Here is a 16,266-nt window from a genome sequence, read left to right on the forward strand (position 1 = left end):
TAGTCTGGGACGTATCCTTCCTCCCTTCCCTGTCTCTTACCATAGTCTGGGACGTATCCTTCCTCCCTGTCTTTTACCATAGTCTGGGACGTATCCTTCCTCCCTTCCCTGTCTCTTACCATAGTCTGGGACGTACCCTTCCTCCCTACCCTGTCTCTTATCACAGTCTGGGACGTATCCTTCCTCCCTGTCTCTTACCATAGTCCTGGGACGTATCCTTCCTCCCTGTCTCTTACCATAGTCTGGGACGTATCCTTCCTCCCCTCCCTGTCTCTTACCATAGTCTGGGACGTATCCTTCCCTATCTCTTACCATAGTCTGGGACGTATCCTTCCTCCCCTCCCTGTCTCTTACCATAGTCTGGGACGTATCCTTCCTCCCTTCCCTGTCTCTTATCATAGTCTGGGACGTATCCTTCCTCCCTTCCCTGTCTCTTACCATAGTCTGGGATGTATCCTTCCTCCCTGTCTCTTACCATAGTCTGGGATGTATCCTTCCTCCCTTCCCTGTCTCTTACCATAGTCTGGGACGTATCCTTCCTCCCTGTCTCTTACCATAGTCTGGGATGTATCCTTCCTCCCTGTCTCTTACCATAGTCTGGGACGTATCCTTCCTCCCTGTCTCTTACCATAGTCTGGGACGTATCCTTCCTCCCTGTCTCTTACCATAGTCTGGGACGTATCCTTCCTCCCTGTCTCTTACCATAGTCTGGGACGTATCCTTCCTCCCTTTCTCTTACCATAGTCTGGGACGTATCCTTCCTCCCCTCCCTGTCTCTTACCATAGTCTGGGACGTATCCTTCCTCCCCTCCCTGTCTCTTACCATAGTCTGGGACGTATCCTTCCTCCCTGTCTCTTACCATAGTCTGGGACGTATCCTTCCTCCCTGTCTCTTACCATAGTCTGGGACGTATCCTTCTTCCCTGTCTCTTACCATAGTCTGGGACGTATTCCTCCCTGTCTCTTACCATAGTCTGGGACGTATCCTTCCTCCCTTCCCTGTCTCTTACCATAGTCTGGGACGTATCCTTCCTCCCTGTCTCTTACCATAGTCTGGGACGTATCCTTCCTCCCTGTCTCTTACCATAGTCTGGGACATATCCTTCCTCCCCTCCCTGTCTCTTACCATAGTCTGGGACGTATCCTTCCTCCCCTCCCTGTCTCTTACCATAGTCTGGGACGTATCCTTCCTCCCTGTCTCTTACCATAGTCTGGGATGTACCTTCCTCCCTGTCTCTTACCATAGTCTGGGACGTATCCTTCCTCCCTGTCTCTTACCATAGTCTGGGACGTATCCTTCCTCCCTTCCCTGTCTCTTACCATAGTCTGGGATGCATCCTCCCTACCCTGTCTCTTACCATAGTCTGGGACGCATCCTCCCTACCCTGTCTCTTACCATTGTCTGGGACGCATCCTTCCTCCCTGTCTCTTACCATAGTCTGGGACGTATCCTTCCTCCCTGTCTCTTACCATAGTCTGGGACATATCCTTCCTCCCCTCCCTGTCTCTCACCATAGTCTGGGACGTATCCTTCCTCCCTTCCCTGTCTCTTACCATAGTCTGGGACGTATCCTTCCTCCCTGTCTCTTACCATAGTCTGGGACGTATCCTTCCTCCCTGTCTCTTACCATAGTCTAGGACGTATCCTTCCTCCCTGTCTCTTACCATAGTCTAGGACGCATCCTTCCTCCCTGTCTCTTACCATAGTCTAGGACGTATCCTTCCTCCCTGTCTCTCACCATAGTCTAGGATTTATGCTTCCTCCCTGTCTCTCACCATAGTCTAGGACGTATCCTTCCTCCCTGTCTCTCACCATAGTCTGGGATGTATCCTTCCTCCCTGTCTCTTACCATAGTCTGGGATGTATCCTTCCTCCCTGTCTCTTACCATATTCTGGGACGTATCCTTCCTCCCTTCCCTGTCTCTTACCATAGTCTGGGACGTATCCTTCCTCCCTTCCCTGTCTCTTACCATAGTCTGGGATGTATCCTTCCTCCCTGTCTCTTACCATAGTCTGGGATGTATCCTTCCTCCATTCCCTGTCTCTTACCATAGTCTGGGACGTATCCTTCCTCCCTGTCTCTTACCATAGTCTGGGATGTATCCTTCCTCCCTGTCTCTTACCATAGTCTGGGACGTATCCTTCCTCCCTGTCTCTTACCATAGTCTGGGATGTATCCTTCCTCCCTTCCATGTCTCTTACCATAGTCTGGGACGTATCCTTCCTCCCTGTCTCTTACCATAGTCTGGGACGTATCCTTCCTCCCTTTCTCTTACCATAGTCTGGGACGTATCCTTCCTCCCTTCCCTGTCTCTTACCATAGTCTGGGACGTATCCTTCCTCCCTGTCTTTTACCATAGTCTGGGACGTATCCTTCCTCCCTTCCCTGTCTCTTACCATAGTCTGGGACGTACCCTTCCTCCCTACCCTGTCTCTTATCACAGTCTGGGACGTATCCTTCCTCCCTGTCTCTTACCATAGTCTGGGACGTATCCTTCCTCCCTGTCTCTTACCATAGTCTGGGACGTATCCTTCCTCCCTTTCTCTTACCATAGTCTGGGACGTATCCTTCCTCCCTTTCTCTTACCATAGTCTGGGACGTATCCTTCCTCCCCTCCCTGTCTCTTACCATAGTCTGGGACGTATCCTCCCTTCCCTGTCTCTTACCATAGTCTGGGACGTATCCTTCCTCCCTCTCTCTTACCATAGTCTGGGACGTATCCTCCCTTCCTGTCTCTTACCATAGTCTGGGACGTATCCTTCCTCCCTGTCTCTTACCATAGTCTGGGACGTATCCTTCCTCCCTGTCTCTTACCATAGTCTGGGACATATCCTCCCTTCCTGTCTCTTACCATAGTCTGGGACGTATCCTTCCTCCCTGTCTCTTACCATAGTCTGGGACGTATCCTTCTTCCCCTCCCTGTCTCTTAGCATAGTCTGGGACGTATCCTTCCTCCCTGTCTCTTACCATAGTCTGGGACGTATCCTTCCTTCCCTCCCTGTCTCTTACCATAGTCTGGGACGTATCCTTCCTCCCCTCCCTGTCTCTTACCATAGTCTGGGACGTATCCTTCCTCCCTGTCTCTTACCATAGTCTGGGACGTATCCTTCCTCCCTGTCTCTTACCATAGTCTGGGACGTATCCTTCCTCCCTGTCTCTTACCATAGTCTGGGACGTATCCTTCCTCCCTGTCTCTTACCATAGTCTGGGACGTATCCTTCCTCCCTGTCTCTTACCATAGTCTGGGACGTATCCTTCCTCCCTGTCTCTTACCATAGTCTGGGACATATCCTTCCTCCCTGTCTCTTACCATAGTCTGGGACGTATCCTCCCTTCCCTGTCTCTTACCGTAGTCTGGGACGTATCCTTCCGCCCTGTCTCTTACCATAGTCTGGGACGTATCCTTCCTCCCTGTCTCTTACCATAGTCTGGGACGTATCCTTCCCTGTCTCTTACCATAGTCTGGGACGTATCCTTCCTCCCTTCCCTGTCTCTTACCATAGTCTGGGACGTATCCTTCCTCCCCTGTCTCTTACCATAGTCTAGGACGTATCCTTCCTCCCTGTCTCTTACCATAGTCTAGGACGTATCCTTCCTCCCTGTCTCTTACCATAGTCTGGGACGTATCCTTCCTCCCTGTCTCTTACCATAGTCTGGGACGTATCCTTCTTCCCTGTCTCTTACCATAGTCTGGGATGTATCCTTCCCTGTCTCTTACCATAGTCGGGGACGTATCCTTCCTCCCTTTCCTATCTCTTACCATAGTCTAGGACGTATCCTTCCTCCCTGTCTCTTACCATAGTCTAGGACGTATCCTTCCTCCCTGTCTCTTACCATAGTCTGGGACGTATCCTTCCCTGTCTCTTACCATAGTCTAGGACGTATCCTTCCTCCCTGTCTCTTACCATAGTCTGGGACGTATCCTTCCCTGCCTCTTACCATAGTCTGGGACGTACCCTCCCTACCCTGTCTCTTACCATAGTCTGGGACGTATCCTCCCTTCCCTGTCTCTTACCATAGTCTGGGACGTATCCTCCCTTCCCTGTCTCTTACCATAGTCTGGGACGTATCCTTCCTCCCTGTCTCTTACCATAGTCTGGGACGTATCCTTCCTCCCTGTCTCTTACCATAGTCTGGGACATATCCTTCCTCCCTGTCTCTTACCATAGTCTGGGACGTATCCTTCCTCCCCTCCCTGTCTCTTACCATAGTCTGGGACGTATCCTTCCTCCCCTCCCTGTCTCTTAGCATAGTCTGGGACGTATCCTTCCTCCCTGTCTCTTACCATAGTCTGGGACGTATCCTTCCTCCCTGTCTCTTACCATAGTCTGGGACGTATCCTTCCTCCCTGTCTCTTACCATAGTCTGGGACGTATCCCTCCTCCCTGTCTCTTACCATAGTCTGGGACGTATCCTTCCTCCCTGTCTCTTACCATAGTCTGGGACGTATCCTTCCTCCCTGTCTCTTACCATAGTCTGGGACGTATCCTTCCTCCCTGTCTCTTACCATAGTCTGGGACGTATCCTTCCTCCCTGTCTCTTACCATAGTCTGGGACGTATCCGTTTCCTTTCTTCAGTACCAGGTGTATACGATGTCCTCCTCTTCTTATCTGCTCTACGGCCTGGCTGTGAGTCATTCCTGTTGTACTGTCACCATTTATCTCCACCAGCTGGTCACTCACCTACACAACAGCATTACAATACAGGTTACACAAACCACAACAACTACACACACACACCACAACTACACACACACTCACACACAGAGACACACACAAACCACAACAACTACACACACACACACTCACACACAGAGAAACACACAAACCACAACAACACTACAGCCTGGCTGTGGGTTACTGATTCAGAGATGTTGGGTTAAAATGTTGGGTTAACTAGGTATCCCTCTATCCTCTTTTCCTATTGTCTGTTATACTGTCACCATTTATCTAGGTATCTCTCTTTCCCTATTGTCTGTTATACTGTCACCATTTATCTAGGTATCTCTCTTTCCCTATTGTCTGTTATACTGTCACCATTTAACTAGGTATCTCTCTTTCCCTATTGTCTGTTACACTGTCACCATATCCCTCTTTCCCTATTGTCTGTTATACTGTCACCATTTATCTAGGTATCTCTCTTTCCCTATTGTCTGTTATACACTCACCATTTAACTAGGTATCTCTCTTTCCCTATTGTCTGTTACACTGTCACCATTTAACTAGGTATCCCTCTTTCCCTATTGTCTGTTACACTGTCACCATATCCCTCTTTCCCTATTGTCTGTTATACTGTCACCATTTAACTAGGTATCCCTCTTTCCCTATTGTCTGTTACACTGTCACCATATCCCTCTTTCCCTATTGTCTGTTATACTGTCACCATTTATCTAGGTATCTCTCTTTCCCTATTGTCTGTTATACTGTCACCATATCCCTCTTTCCCTATTGTCTGTTATACTGTCACCATTTAACTAGGTATCTCTCTTTCCCTATTGTCTGTTATACTGTCACCATATCCCTCTTTCCCTATTGTCTGTTACACTGTCACCATTTAACTAGGTATCTCTCTTTCCCTATTGTCTGTTATACTGTCACCATTTAACTAGGTATCTCTCTTTCCTCTTTCCCTATTGTCTGTTATACTGTCACCATTTAACTAGGTATTCCTCTTTCCCTATTGTCTGTTATACTGTCACCATTTAACTAGGTATCTGTCTTTCCCTATTGTCTGTTATACTGTCACCATTTAACTAGGTATCTCTCTTTCCCTATTGTCTGTTACACTGTCACCATTTATCTAGGTATCTCTCTTTCCCTATTGTCTGTTATACTGTCACCATATCCCTCTTTCCCTATTGTCTGTTACACTGTCACCATTTAACTAGGTATCTCTCTTTCCCTATTGTCTGTTATACTGTCACCATTTATCTAGGTATCCCTCTCTCCCTATTGTCTGTTATACTGTCACCATTTAACTCCACCAGCTGTTCACTCAGCTACTCACACACAGCTGTCTTGTCTTACCTACACAACGCACACCTTCTGACTATCTCACCTGTATCTTGTGGCTGCGTGAGGCAGACCCTCCCTCCATCAGTCCCCAACACACCCAGCTGACTGTCTCACCTGTATCTTGTGGCTGCGTGAGGCAGACCCTCCCTCCATCAGTCCCCAACACACCCACCTGACTGTCACACCTGTATCTTGTGGTTGCGTGGGGCAGACCCTCCCTCCATCAGTCCCCAACACACCCACCTGACTGTCACACCTGTATCTTGTGGTTGCGTGGGGCAGACCCTCCCTCCATCAGTCCCCAACACACCCACCTAACTGTCACACCTGTATCTTGTGGTTGCGTGGGGCAGACCCTCCCTCCATCAGTCCCCAACGCACCCAGCTGACTATCTCACCTGTATCCTGTGGCTGCGTGAGGCAGGTCCTCCCTCCATCAGTCCCAGGACATACAGGCCCATGTTGTACTCACTGCCCCCCCGCAGACTGAAGCCAAAACCTGTAGGACCTCTCTCTAGGTCTACACTATAGTAACGCTGGTCCTGCTGCTAGAAGGAGAGGAAGAGAGAAAGACAGGGAGAGAGGGAGAGAGAGAGAGAGAGAGAGAGAGACAGGGAGAGAGAGGGAGAGAGAGCGAAGAGAGAGAGAGAAGAGAGAGAGAGAGAGGGAGAGAGAGAGAGGGAGAGAGAGAGAGAGGAAGAGAGGGAGAGAGAGAGAGAGAGAGAGAGAGAGAGGGAGAGAGAGAGAAGAGAGAGGGAGAGAGAGAGAGAGAGAGAGAGAGAGAGAGGGAGAGAGAGAGAGGAGTAACAGGACAGAAAGATCTCACAATCACTCCGGGATCGACAGGGCAATTATAAAGACAACAACTTATTAGAGAGGAAATTATCTGATTTGATGTATCATGTATATCATTAAATCAAAATGCACATACAAGCCTCACCTTGGGCCTCCCTCTGTGGCCTTTCCTTGTCCTGCCACCAGCGTCTAACTCTGGGCCTTCTGACATACTAGAGGAGTCTAAGGGAGATAGAAATAGCTAAGAAAGTTAAGAGATGATAGAGCTTACAGTAGAAAACAATTGGGTGGGGAGCAATCTCTAGTGAACAGATATCTGTGCGTAAACCGTAGATGCTGTTGAGAGGGGATTGCTGAGAGTTAATTTTTTGGTGAGGGTGGAGACTTCGTAAACCGGAACTCTCAATTTCGAACAGCTATAAACCTAGAATTTAATCAATCAGATTTCCAAATTACGTTCAATTTTTTGTCCTGGGATAACCTGAGATGAGGTGGGAAGTCTATGGTACTGTTTCCCTAAAGGAGAAGAAATACTCCTCTATTGGAATTGCTATGGTGTGAAGTGAGTGACAGATCTGAGCTACCTGTAGCTGAGGTTGTGTTGTGCGTGTGAGCATGGATACATATATAACTAGATACTGGTAGGTTTATAACTAGATATACGTATGTATATCACTAGATATTGGTAGGTTTACAACTAGATATTGGTATGTATATAACTAGATACTGGTATGTATATAACTAGATACTTGTAGGTATATCACTAGATATTGGTAGGTTTACAACTAGATATTGGTAGGTATATAACTAGATACTGGTATGTATATAACTAGATATTGGTGTGTATATAACTAGATATTGGTAGGTATATCACTAGATATTGGTATATATTGGTATGTATATCACTAGATATTGGTATATATTGGTATGTATATAACTGGATATTGGTATGTATATAACTATATACTGGTAGGTATATCACTAGATATTGGTATATATTGGTATGTAATATAACTATATATTGGTATATATTGGTATGTATATAACTAGATACTGGTATATATTGGTATGTATATAACTAGATACTGGTGTGTATATAACTAGATAGTGGTATGTATATAACTAGATATTGGTGTGTTAATAACTAGATATTGGTAGGTATATAACTAGATATTATTATGTATATAACTAGATATTGGTATATATTGGTGTGTATATAACTATATATTGGTATGTATATAACTAGATATTGGTATGTATTGGTATGTATATAACTAGATATTGGTATGTATATAACTAGATATTGGTATGTATATAACTAGATATTGGTAGGTATATAACTAGATATTGGTATGTATATAACTAGATATTGGTAGGTATATAACTAGATATTGGTATGTATATAACTAGATATTGGTAGGTATATAACTAGATACTGGTATATTTTGGTATGTATATAACTAGATATTGGTGTGTATATAACTGGATATTGGTATGTATATAATTAGATTTAACTAGATATTGGTATGTATATAACTAGATATTGGTATGTATATAACTAGATACTGGTATGTATATAACTAGATATTGATATGTATATAACTAGATACTGGTGTGTATATAACTAGATACTGGTATGTATATAACTAGATATTGGTGTGTATATAACTAGATACTGGTATGTATATAACTAGATATTGGTATGTATATAACTATATATTGGTGTGTATATAACTAGATACTGGTATATATTGGTATGTATATAACTAGATATTGGTATGTATATAACTAGATATTGGTATGTATATAACTAGATACTGGTGTGTATATAACTAGATACTGGTATGTATATAACTAGATACTGGTATGTATATAACTAGATATTGGTATATATTGGTATGTAATATAACTAGATACTGGTGTGTATATAACTAGATACTGGTGTGTATATAACTAGATACTGGTATGTATATAACTAGATATTGGTATGTATATAACTAGATACTGGTATGTATATAACTAGATATTGGTATATATTGGTGTGTATATAACTAGATATTGGTATGTATATAACTAGATATTGGTATGTATATAACTAGATATTGGTATATATTGGTATGTAATATAACTAGATATTGGTATATATATAACTAGATATTGGTATATATTGGTATGTATATAACTAGATACTGGTGTGTATATAACTAGATAATGGTATGTATATAACTAGATATTGGTGTGTATATAACTAGATATTGGTATGTATATAACTATATATTAGTGTGTATATAACTAGATAGTGGTATGTATATAACTATATATTGGTGTGTTAATAACTAGATATTGGTAGGTATATAACTAGATATTATTATGTATATAACTAGATACTGGTATATATTGGTGTGTATATAACTAGATATTAGTATGTATATAACTATATATTGGTGTGTATATAACTAGATATTGGTATGTATATAACTAGATATTGGTATATATTGGTGTGTATATAACTAGATATTGGTATATATTGGTATGTATATAACTGGATATTGGTATGTATATAACTAGATATTGGTATGTATAGAACTAGATATTGGTATATATTGGTATGTATATAACTAGATATTGGTATATATTGGTATGTATATAACTGGATATTGGTATGTATATAACTAGATATTGGTATGTATATAACTAGATATTGGTATGTATATAACTAGATATTGGTATATATATATAACTAGATATTGGTATGTATATAACTAGATATTGGTAGGTATATCACTAGATACTGGTATATATTGGTATGTATATAACTAGATATTGGTGTGTATATAACTGGATATTGGTATGTATATAATTAGATTTAACTAGATATTGGTATGTATATAACTAGATACTGGTATGTATATAACTAGATATTGGTATGTATATAACTAGATACTGGTATGTATATAACTAGATACTGGTATGTATATAACTAGATATTGGTATGTATATAACTAGATATTGGTATATATATAACTAGATATTGGTATGTATATAACTAGATATTGGTAGGTATATCACTAGATACTGGTATATATTGGTATGTATATAACTAGATATTGGTGTGTATATAACTGGATATTGGTATGTATATAATTAGATTTAACTAGATATTGGTATGTATATAACTAGATACTGGTATGTATATAACTAGATTTAACTAGATATTGGTATGTATATAACTAGATATTGGTATGTATATAACTGGATATTGGTATGTATATAACTAGATATTGGTATATATTGGTATGTATATAACTAGATATTGGTAGGTATATAACTAGATACTGGTATATATTGGTATGTATATAACTAGATATTGGTGTGTATATAACTGGATATTGGTATGTATATAATTAGATTTAACTAGATATTGGTAATGTATATAACTAGATATTGGTATGTATATAACTAGATACTGGTATGTATATAACTAGATACTGGTATGTATATAACTAGATACTGGTATGTATATAACTAGATATTGATATGTATATAACTAGATACTGGTGTGTATATAACTAGATACTGGTATGTATATAACTAGATATTGGTGTGTATATAACTAGATACTGGTATGTATATAACTAGATATTGGTATGTATATAACTAGATACTGGTGTGTATATAACTAGATACTGGTATATATTGGTATGTATATAACTAGATATTGGTATGTATATAACTAGATACTGGTATGTATATAACTAGATATTGGTATATATTGGTATGTATATAACTAGATATTGGTATGTATATAACTAGATACTGGTATGTATATAACTAGATACTGGTATATATTGGTATGTATATAACTAGATATTGGTATGTATATAACTAGATACTGGTGTGTATATAACTAGATACTGGTATGTATATAACTAGATATTGGTATATATTGGTGTGTATATAACTAGATATTGGTATGTATATAACTAGATACTGGTATGTATATAACTATATATTGGTATGTATATAACTAGATGTTGGTATATATTGGTATGTATATAACTAGATATTGGTATGTCACTAGATATTGGTATATATTGGTATGTATATAACTAGATATTGGTGTGTATATAACTAGATATTGGTAGGTATATAACTAGATATTGGTATGTATATAACTAGATATTGGTATGTATATAACTAGATACTGGTGTGTATATAACTAGATACTGGTATGTATATAACTAGATATTGGTATGTATATAACTAGATACTGGTATGTATATAACTAGATATTGGTATATATTGGTGTGTATATAACTATATATTGGTATGTATATAACTAGATATTGGTATGTATATAACTAGATATTGGTGTGTATATAACTAGATACTGGTATGTATATAACTAGATACTGGTATGTATATAACTAGATATTGGTAGGTATATAACTAGATATTGATATGTATATAACTAGATACTGGTATGTATATAACTAGATATTGGTATGTATATAACTAGATATTGGTATGTATATAACTAGATACTGGTATATATTGGTATGTATATAACTAGATATTGGTATGTATATAACTAGATACTGGTGTGTATATAACTAGATATTGGTATATATTGGTATGTAATATAACTAGATATTGGTATATATATAACTAGATATTGGTATATATTGGTATGTATATAACTAGATACTGGTGTGTATATAACTAGATACTGGTATGTATATAACTAGATATTGGTATATATTGGTATGTAATATAACTAGATATTGGTATATATATAACTAGATATTGGTATATATTGGTATGTATATAACTAGATACTGGTGTGTATATAACTAGATAATGGTATGTATATAACTAGATATTGGTGTGTATATAACTAGATATTGGTATGTATATAACTATATATTGGTGTGTATATAACTAGATAGTGGTATGTATATAACTATATATTGGTGTGTTAATAACTAGATATTGGTAGGTATATAACTAGATATTATTATGTATATAACTAGATACTGGTATATATTGGTGTGTATATAACTAGATATTAGTATGTATATAACTATATATTGGTGTGTATATAACTAGATATTGGTATGTATATAACTAGATATTGGTATGTATATAACTAGATATTGGTATATATTGGTGTGTATATAACTAGATATTGGTATATATTGGTATGTATATAACTGGATATTGGTATGTATATAACTAGATATTGGTATGTATATAACTAGATATTGGTATGTATATAACTAGATATTGGTATGTATATAACTAGATATTGGTATATATATAACTAGATATTGGTATATATTGGTATGTATATAACTAGATATTGGTATGTATATAACTAGATATTGGTATGTATATAACTAGATATTGGTATATATATAACTAGATATTGGTATATATTGGTATGTATATAACTAGATATTGGTAGGTATATCACTAGATACTGGTATATATTGGTATGTATATAACTAGATATTGGTGTGTATATAACTGGATATTGGTATGTATATAATTAGATTTAACTAGATATTGGTATGTATATAACTAGATACTGGTATGTATATAACTAGATTTAACTAGATATTGGTATGTATATAACTAGATATTGGTATGTATATAACTGGATATTGGTATGTATATAACTAGATATTGGTAGGTATATAACTAGATACTGGTATATATTGGTATGTATATAACTAGATATTGGTGTGTATATAACTGGATATTGGTATGTATATAATTAGATTTAACTAGATATTGGTATGTATATAACTAGATATTGGTATGTATATAACTAGATATTGGTATGTATATAACTAGATACTGGTGTGTATATAACTAGATACTGGTATGTATATAACTAGATATTGGTGTGTATATAACTAGATACTGGTATGTATATAACTAGATATTGGTATGTATATAACTAGATACTGGTGTGTATATAACTAGATACTGGTATATATTGGTATGTATATAACTAGATATTGGTATGTATATAACTAGATACTGGTATGTATATAACTAGATACTGGTATATATTGGTATGTATATAACTAGATATTGGTATGTATATAACTAGATACTGGTGTGTATATAACTAGATACTGGTATGTATATAACTAGATATTGGTATATATTGGTGTGTATATAACTAGATATTGGTATGTATATAACTAGATACTGGTATGTATATAACTATATATTGGTATGTATATAACTAGATGTTGGTATATATTGGTATGTATATAACTAGATATTGGTGTGTATATAACTAGATATTGGTAGGTATATAACTAGATATTGGTATGTATATAACTAGATATTGGTATGTATATAACTAGATATTGGTATGTATATAACTAGATACTGGTGTGTATATAACTAGATACTGGTATGTATATAACTAGATATTGGTATGTATATAACTAGATACTGGTATGTATATAACTAGATATTGGTATATATTGGTGTGTATATAACTATATATTGGTATGTATATAACTGGATATTGGTGTGTATATAACTAGATATTGGTGTGTATATAACTAGATACTGGTATGTATATAACTAGATATTGGTATATATTGGTATGTATATAACTAGATACTGGTATGTATATAACTAGATATTGGTAGGTATATAACTAGATATTGATATGTATATAACTAGATACTGGTATGTATATAACTAGATATTGGTATGTATATAACTAGATATTGGTATGTATATAACTAGATACTGGTATATATTGGTATGTATATAACTAGATATTGGTATGTATATAACTAGATACTGGTGTGTATATAACTAGATACTGGTGTGTATATAACTAGATACTGGTATGTATATAACTAGATATTGGTATGTATATAACTAGATACTGGTATGTATATAACTAGATATTGGTATATATTGGTGTGTATATAACTAGATATTGGTATGTATATAACTAGATATTGGTATATATTGGTATGTAATATAACTAGATATTGGTATATATATAACTAGATATTGGTATATATTGGTATGTATATAACTAGATACTGGTGTGTATATAACTAGATAATGGTATGTATATAACTAGATATTGGTGTGTATATAACTAGATATTGGTATGTATATAACTATATATTAGTGTGTATATAACTAGATAGTGGTATGTATATAACTATATATTGGTGTGTTAATAACTAGATATTGGTAGGTATATAACTAGATATTATTATGTATATAACTAGATACTGGTATATATTGGTGTGTATATAACTAGATATTAGTATGTATATAACTATATATTGGTGTGTATATAACTAGATATTGGTATGTATATAACTAGATATTGGTATATATTGGTGTGTATATAACTAGATATTGGTATATATTGGTATGTATATAACTGGATATTGGTATGTATATAACTAGATATTGGTATGTATATAACTAGATATTGGTATATATTGGTATGTATATAACTAGATATTGGTATATATTGGTATGTATATAACTGGATATTGGTATGTATATAACTAGATATTGGTATGTATATAACTAGATATTGGTATGTATATAACTAGATATTGGTATATATATATAACTAGATATTGGTATGTATATAACTAGATATTGGTAGGTATATCACTAGATACTGGTATATATTGGTATGTATATAACTAGATATTGGTGTGTATATAACTGGATATTGGTATGTATATAATTAGATTTAACTAGATATTGGTATGTATATAACTAGATACTGGTATGTATATAACTAGATATTGGTATGTATATAACTAGATACTGGTATGTATATAACTAGATACTGGTATGTATATAACTAGATATTGGTATGTATATAACTAGATATTGGTATATATATAACTAGATATTGGTATGTATATAACTAGATATTGGTAGGTATATCACTAGATACTGGTATATATTGGTATGTATATAACTAGATATTGGTGTGTATATAACTGGATATTGGTATGTATATAATTAGATTTAACTAGATATTGGTATGTATATAACTAGATACTGGTATGTATATAACTAGATTTAACTAGATATTGGTATGTATATAACTAGATATTGGTATGTATATAACTGGATATTGGTATGTATATAACTAGATATTGGTATATATTGGTATGTATATAACTAGATATTGGTAGGTATATAACTAGATACTGGTATATATTGGTATGTATATAACTAGATATTGGTGTGTATATAACTGGATATTGGTAGGTATATAACTAGATATTATTATGTATATAACTAGATATTGGTATATATTGGTGTGTATATAACTATATATTGGTATGTATATAACTAGATATTGGTATGTATTGGTATGTATATAACTAGATATTGGTATGTATATAACTAGATATTGGTATGTATATAACTAGATATTGGTAGGTATATAACTAGATATTGGTATGTATATAACTAGATATTGGTAGGTATATAACTAGATATTGGTATGTATATAACTAGATATTGGTAGGTATATAACTAGATACTGGTATATATTGGTATGTATATAACTAGATATTGGTGTGTATATAACTGGATATTGGTATGTATATAATTAGATTTAACTAGATATTGGTATGTATATAACTAGATATTGGTATGTATATAACTAGATACTGGTATGTATATAACTAGATATTGATATGTATATAACTAGATACTGGTGTGTATATAACTAGATACTGGTATGTATATAACTAGATATTGGTGTGTATATAACTAGATACTGGTATGTATATAACTAGATATTGGTATGTATATAACTATATATTGGTGTGTATATAACTAGATACTGGTATATATTGGTATGTATATAACTAGATATTGGTATGTATATAACTAGATACTGGTGTGTATATAACTAGATACTGGTATGTATATAACTAGATACTGGTATGTATATAACTAGATATTGGTATATATTGGTATGTAATATAACTAGATACTGGTGTGTATATAACTAGATACTGGTGTGTATATAACTAGATACTGGTATGTATATAACTAGATATTGGTATGTATATAACTAGATACTGGTATGTATATAACTAGATATTGGTATATATTGGTGTGTATATAACTAGATATTGGTATGTATATAACTAGATATTGGTATGTATATAACTAGATATTGGTATATATTGGTATGTAATATAACTAGATATTGGTATATATATAACTAGATATTGGTATATATTGGTATGTATATAACTAGATACTGGTGTGTATATAACTAGATAATGGTATGTATATAACTAGATATTGGTGTGTATATAACTAGATATTGGTATGTATATAACTATATATTAGTGTGTATATAACTAGATAGTGGTATGTATATAACTATATATTGGTGTGTTAATAACTAGAT

At 35.7% G+C, this 16,266-nt stretch overlaps 1 protein-coding gene across 4 annotated transcripts in view; it reads right to left on the reverse strand.

Moving 5' to 3' along the window:
• magixa (MAGI family member, X-linked a) overlaps positions 1 to 16,266 on the reverse strand; it is a 179,088-nt gene that overhangs the window by 36,548 nt on the left and 126,274 nt on the right. For 2 of the 4 annotated variants that reach the window (XM_031794853.1, XM_031794856.1), the window contains exons 14-16: positions 6,949 to 7,034; positions 6,416 to 6,565; positions 4,547 to 4,685 (exon numbers count right to left, since the gene is read on the reverse strand). In XM_031794853.1, the coding sequence (XP_031650713.1) occupies positions 4,547 to 4,685; positions 6,416 to 6,565; positions 6,949 to 7,034 (375 nt within the window). The remainder of the gene's footprint in view (positions 1 to 4,546; positions 4,686 to 6,415; positions 6,566 to 6,948; positions 7,035 to 16,266) is intronic. The other 2 variants (XM_031794855.1, XM_031794854.1) reach the window with 2 other exon arrangements.

This window comes from Oncorhynchus kisutch, linkage group LG17 (genome assembly GCF_002021735.2).
Source record: "Oncorhynchus kisutch isolate 150728-3 linkage group LG17, Okis_V2, whole genome shotgun sequence".
NCBI classification, from domain to species: domain Eukaryota; kingdom Metazoa; phylum Chordata; class Actinopteri; order Salmoniformes; family Salmonidae; genus Oncorhynchus; species Oncorhynchus kisutch.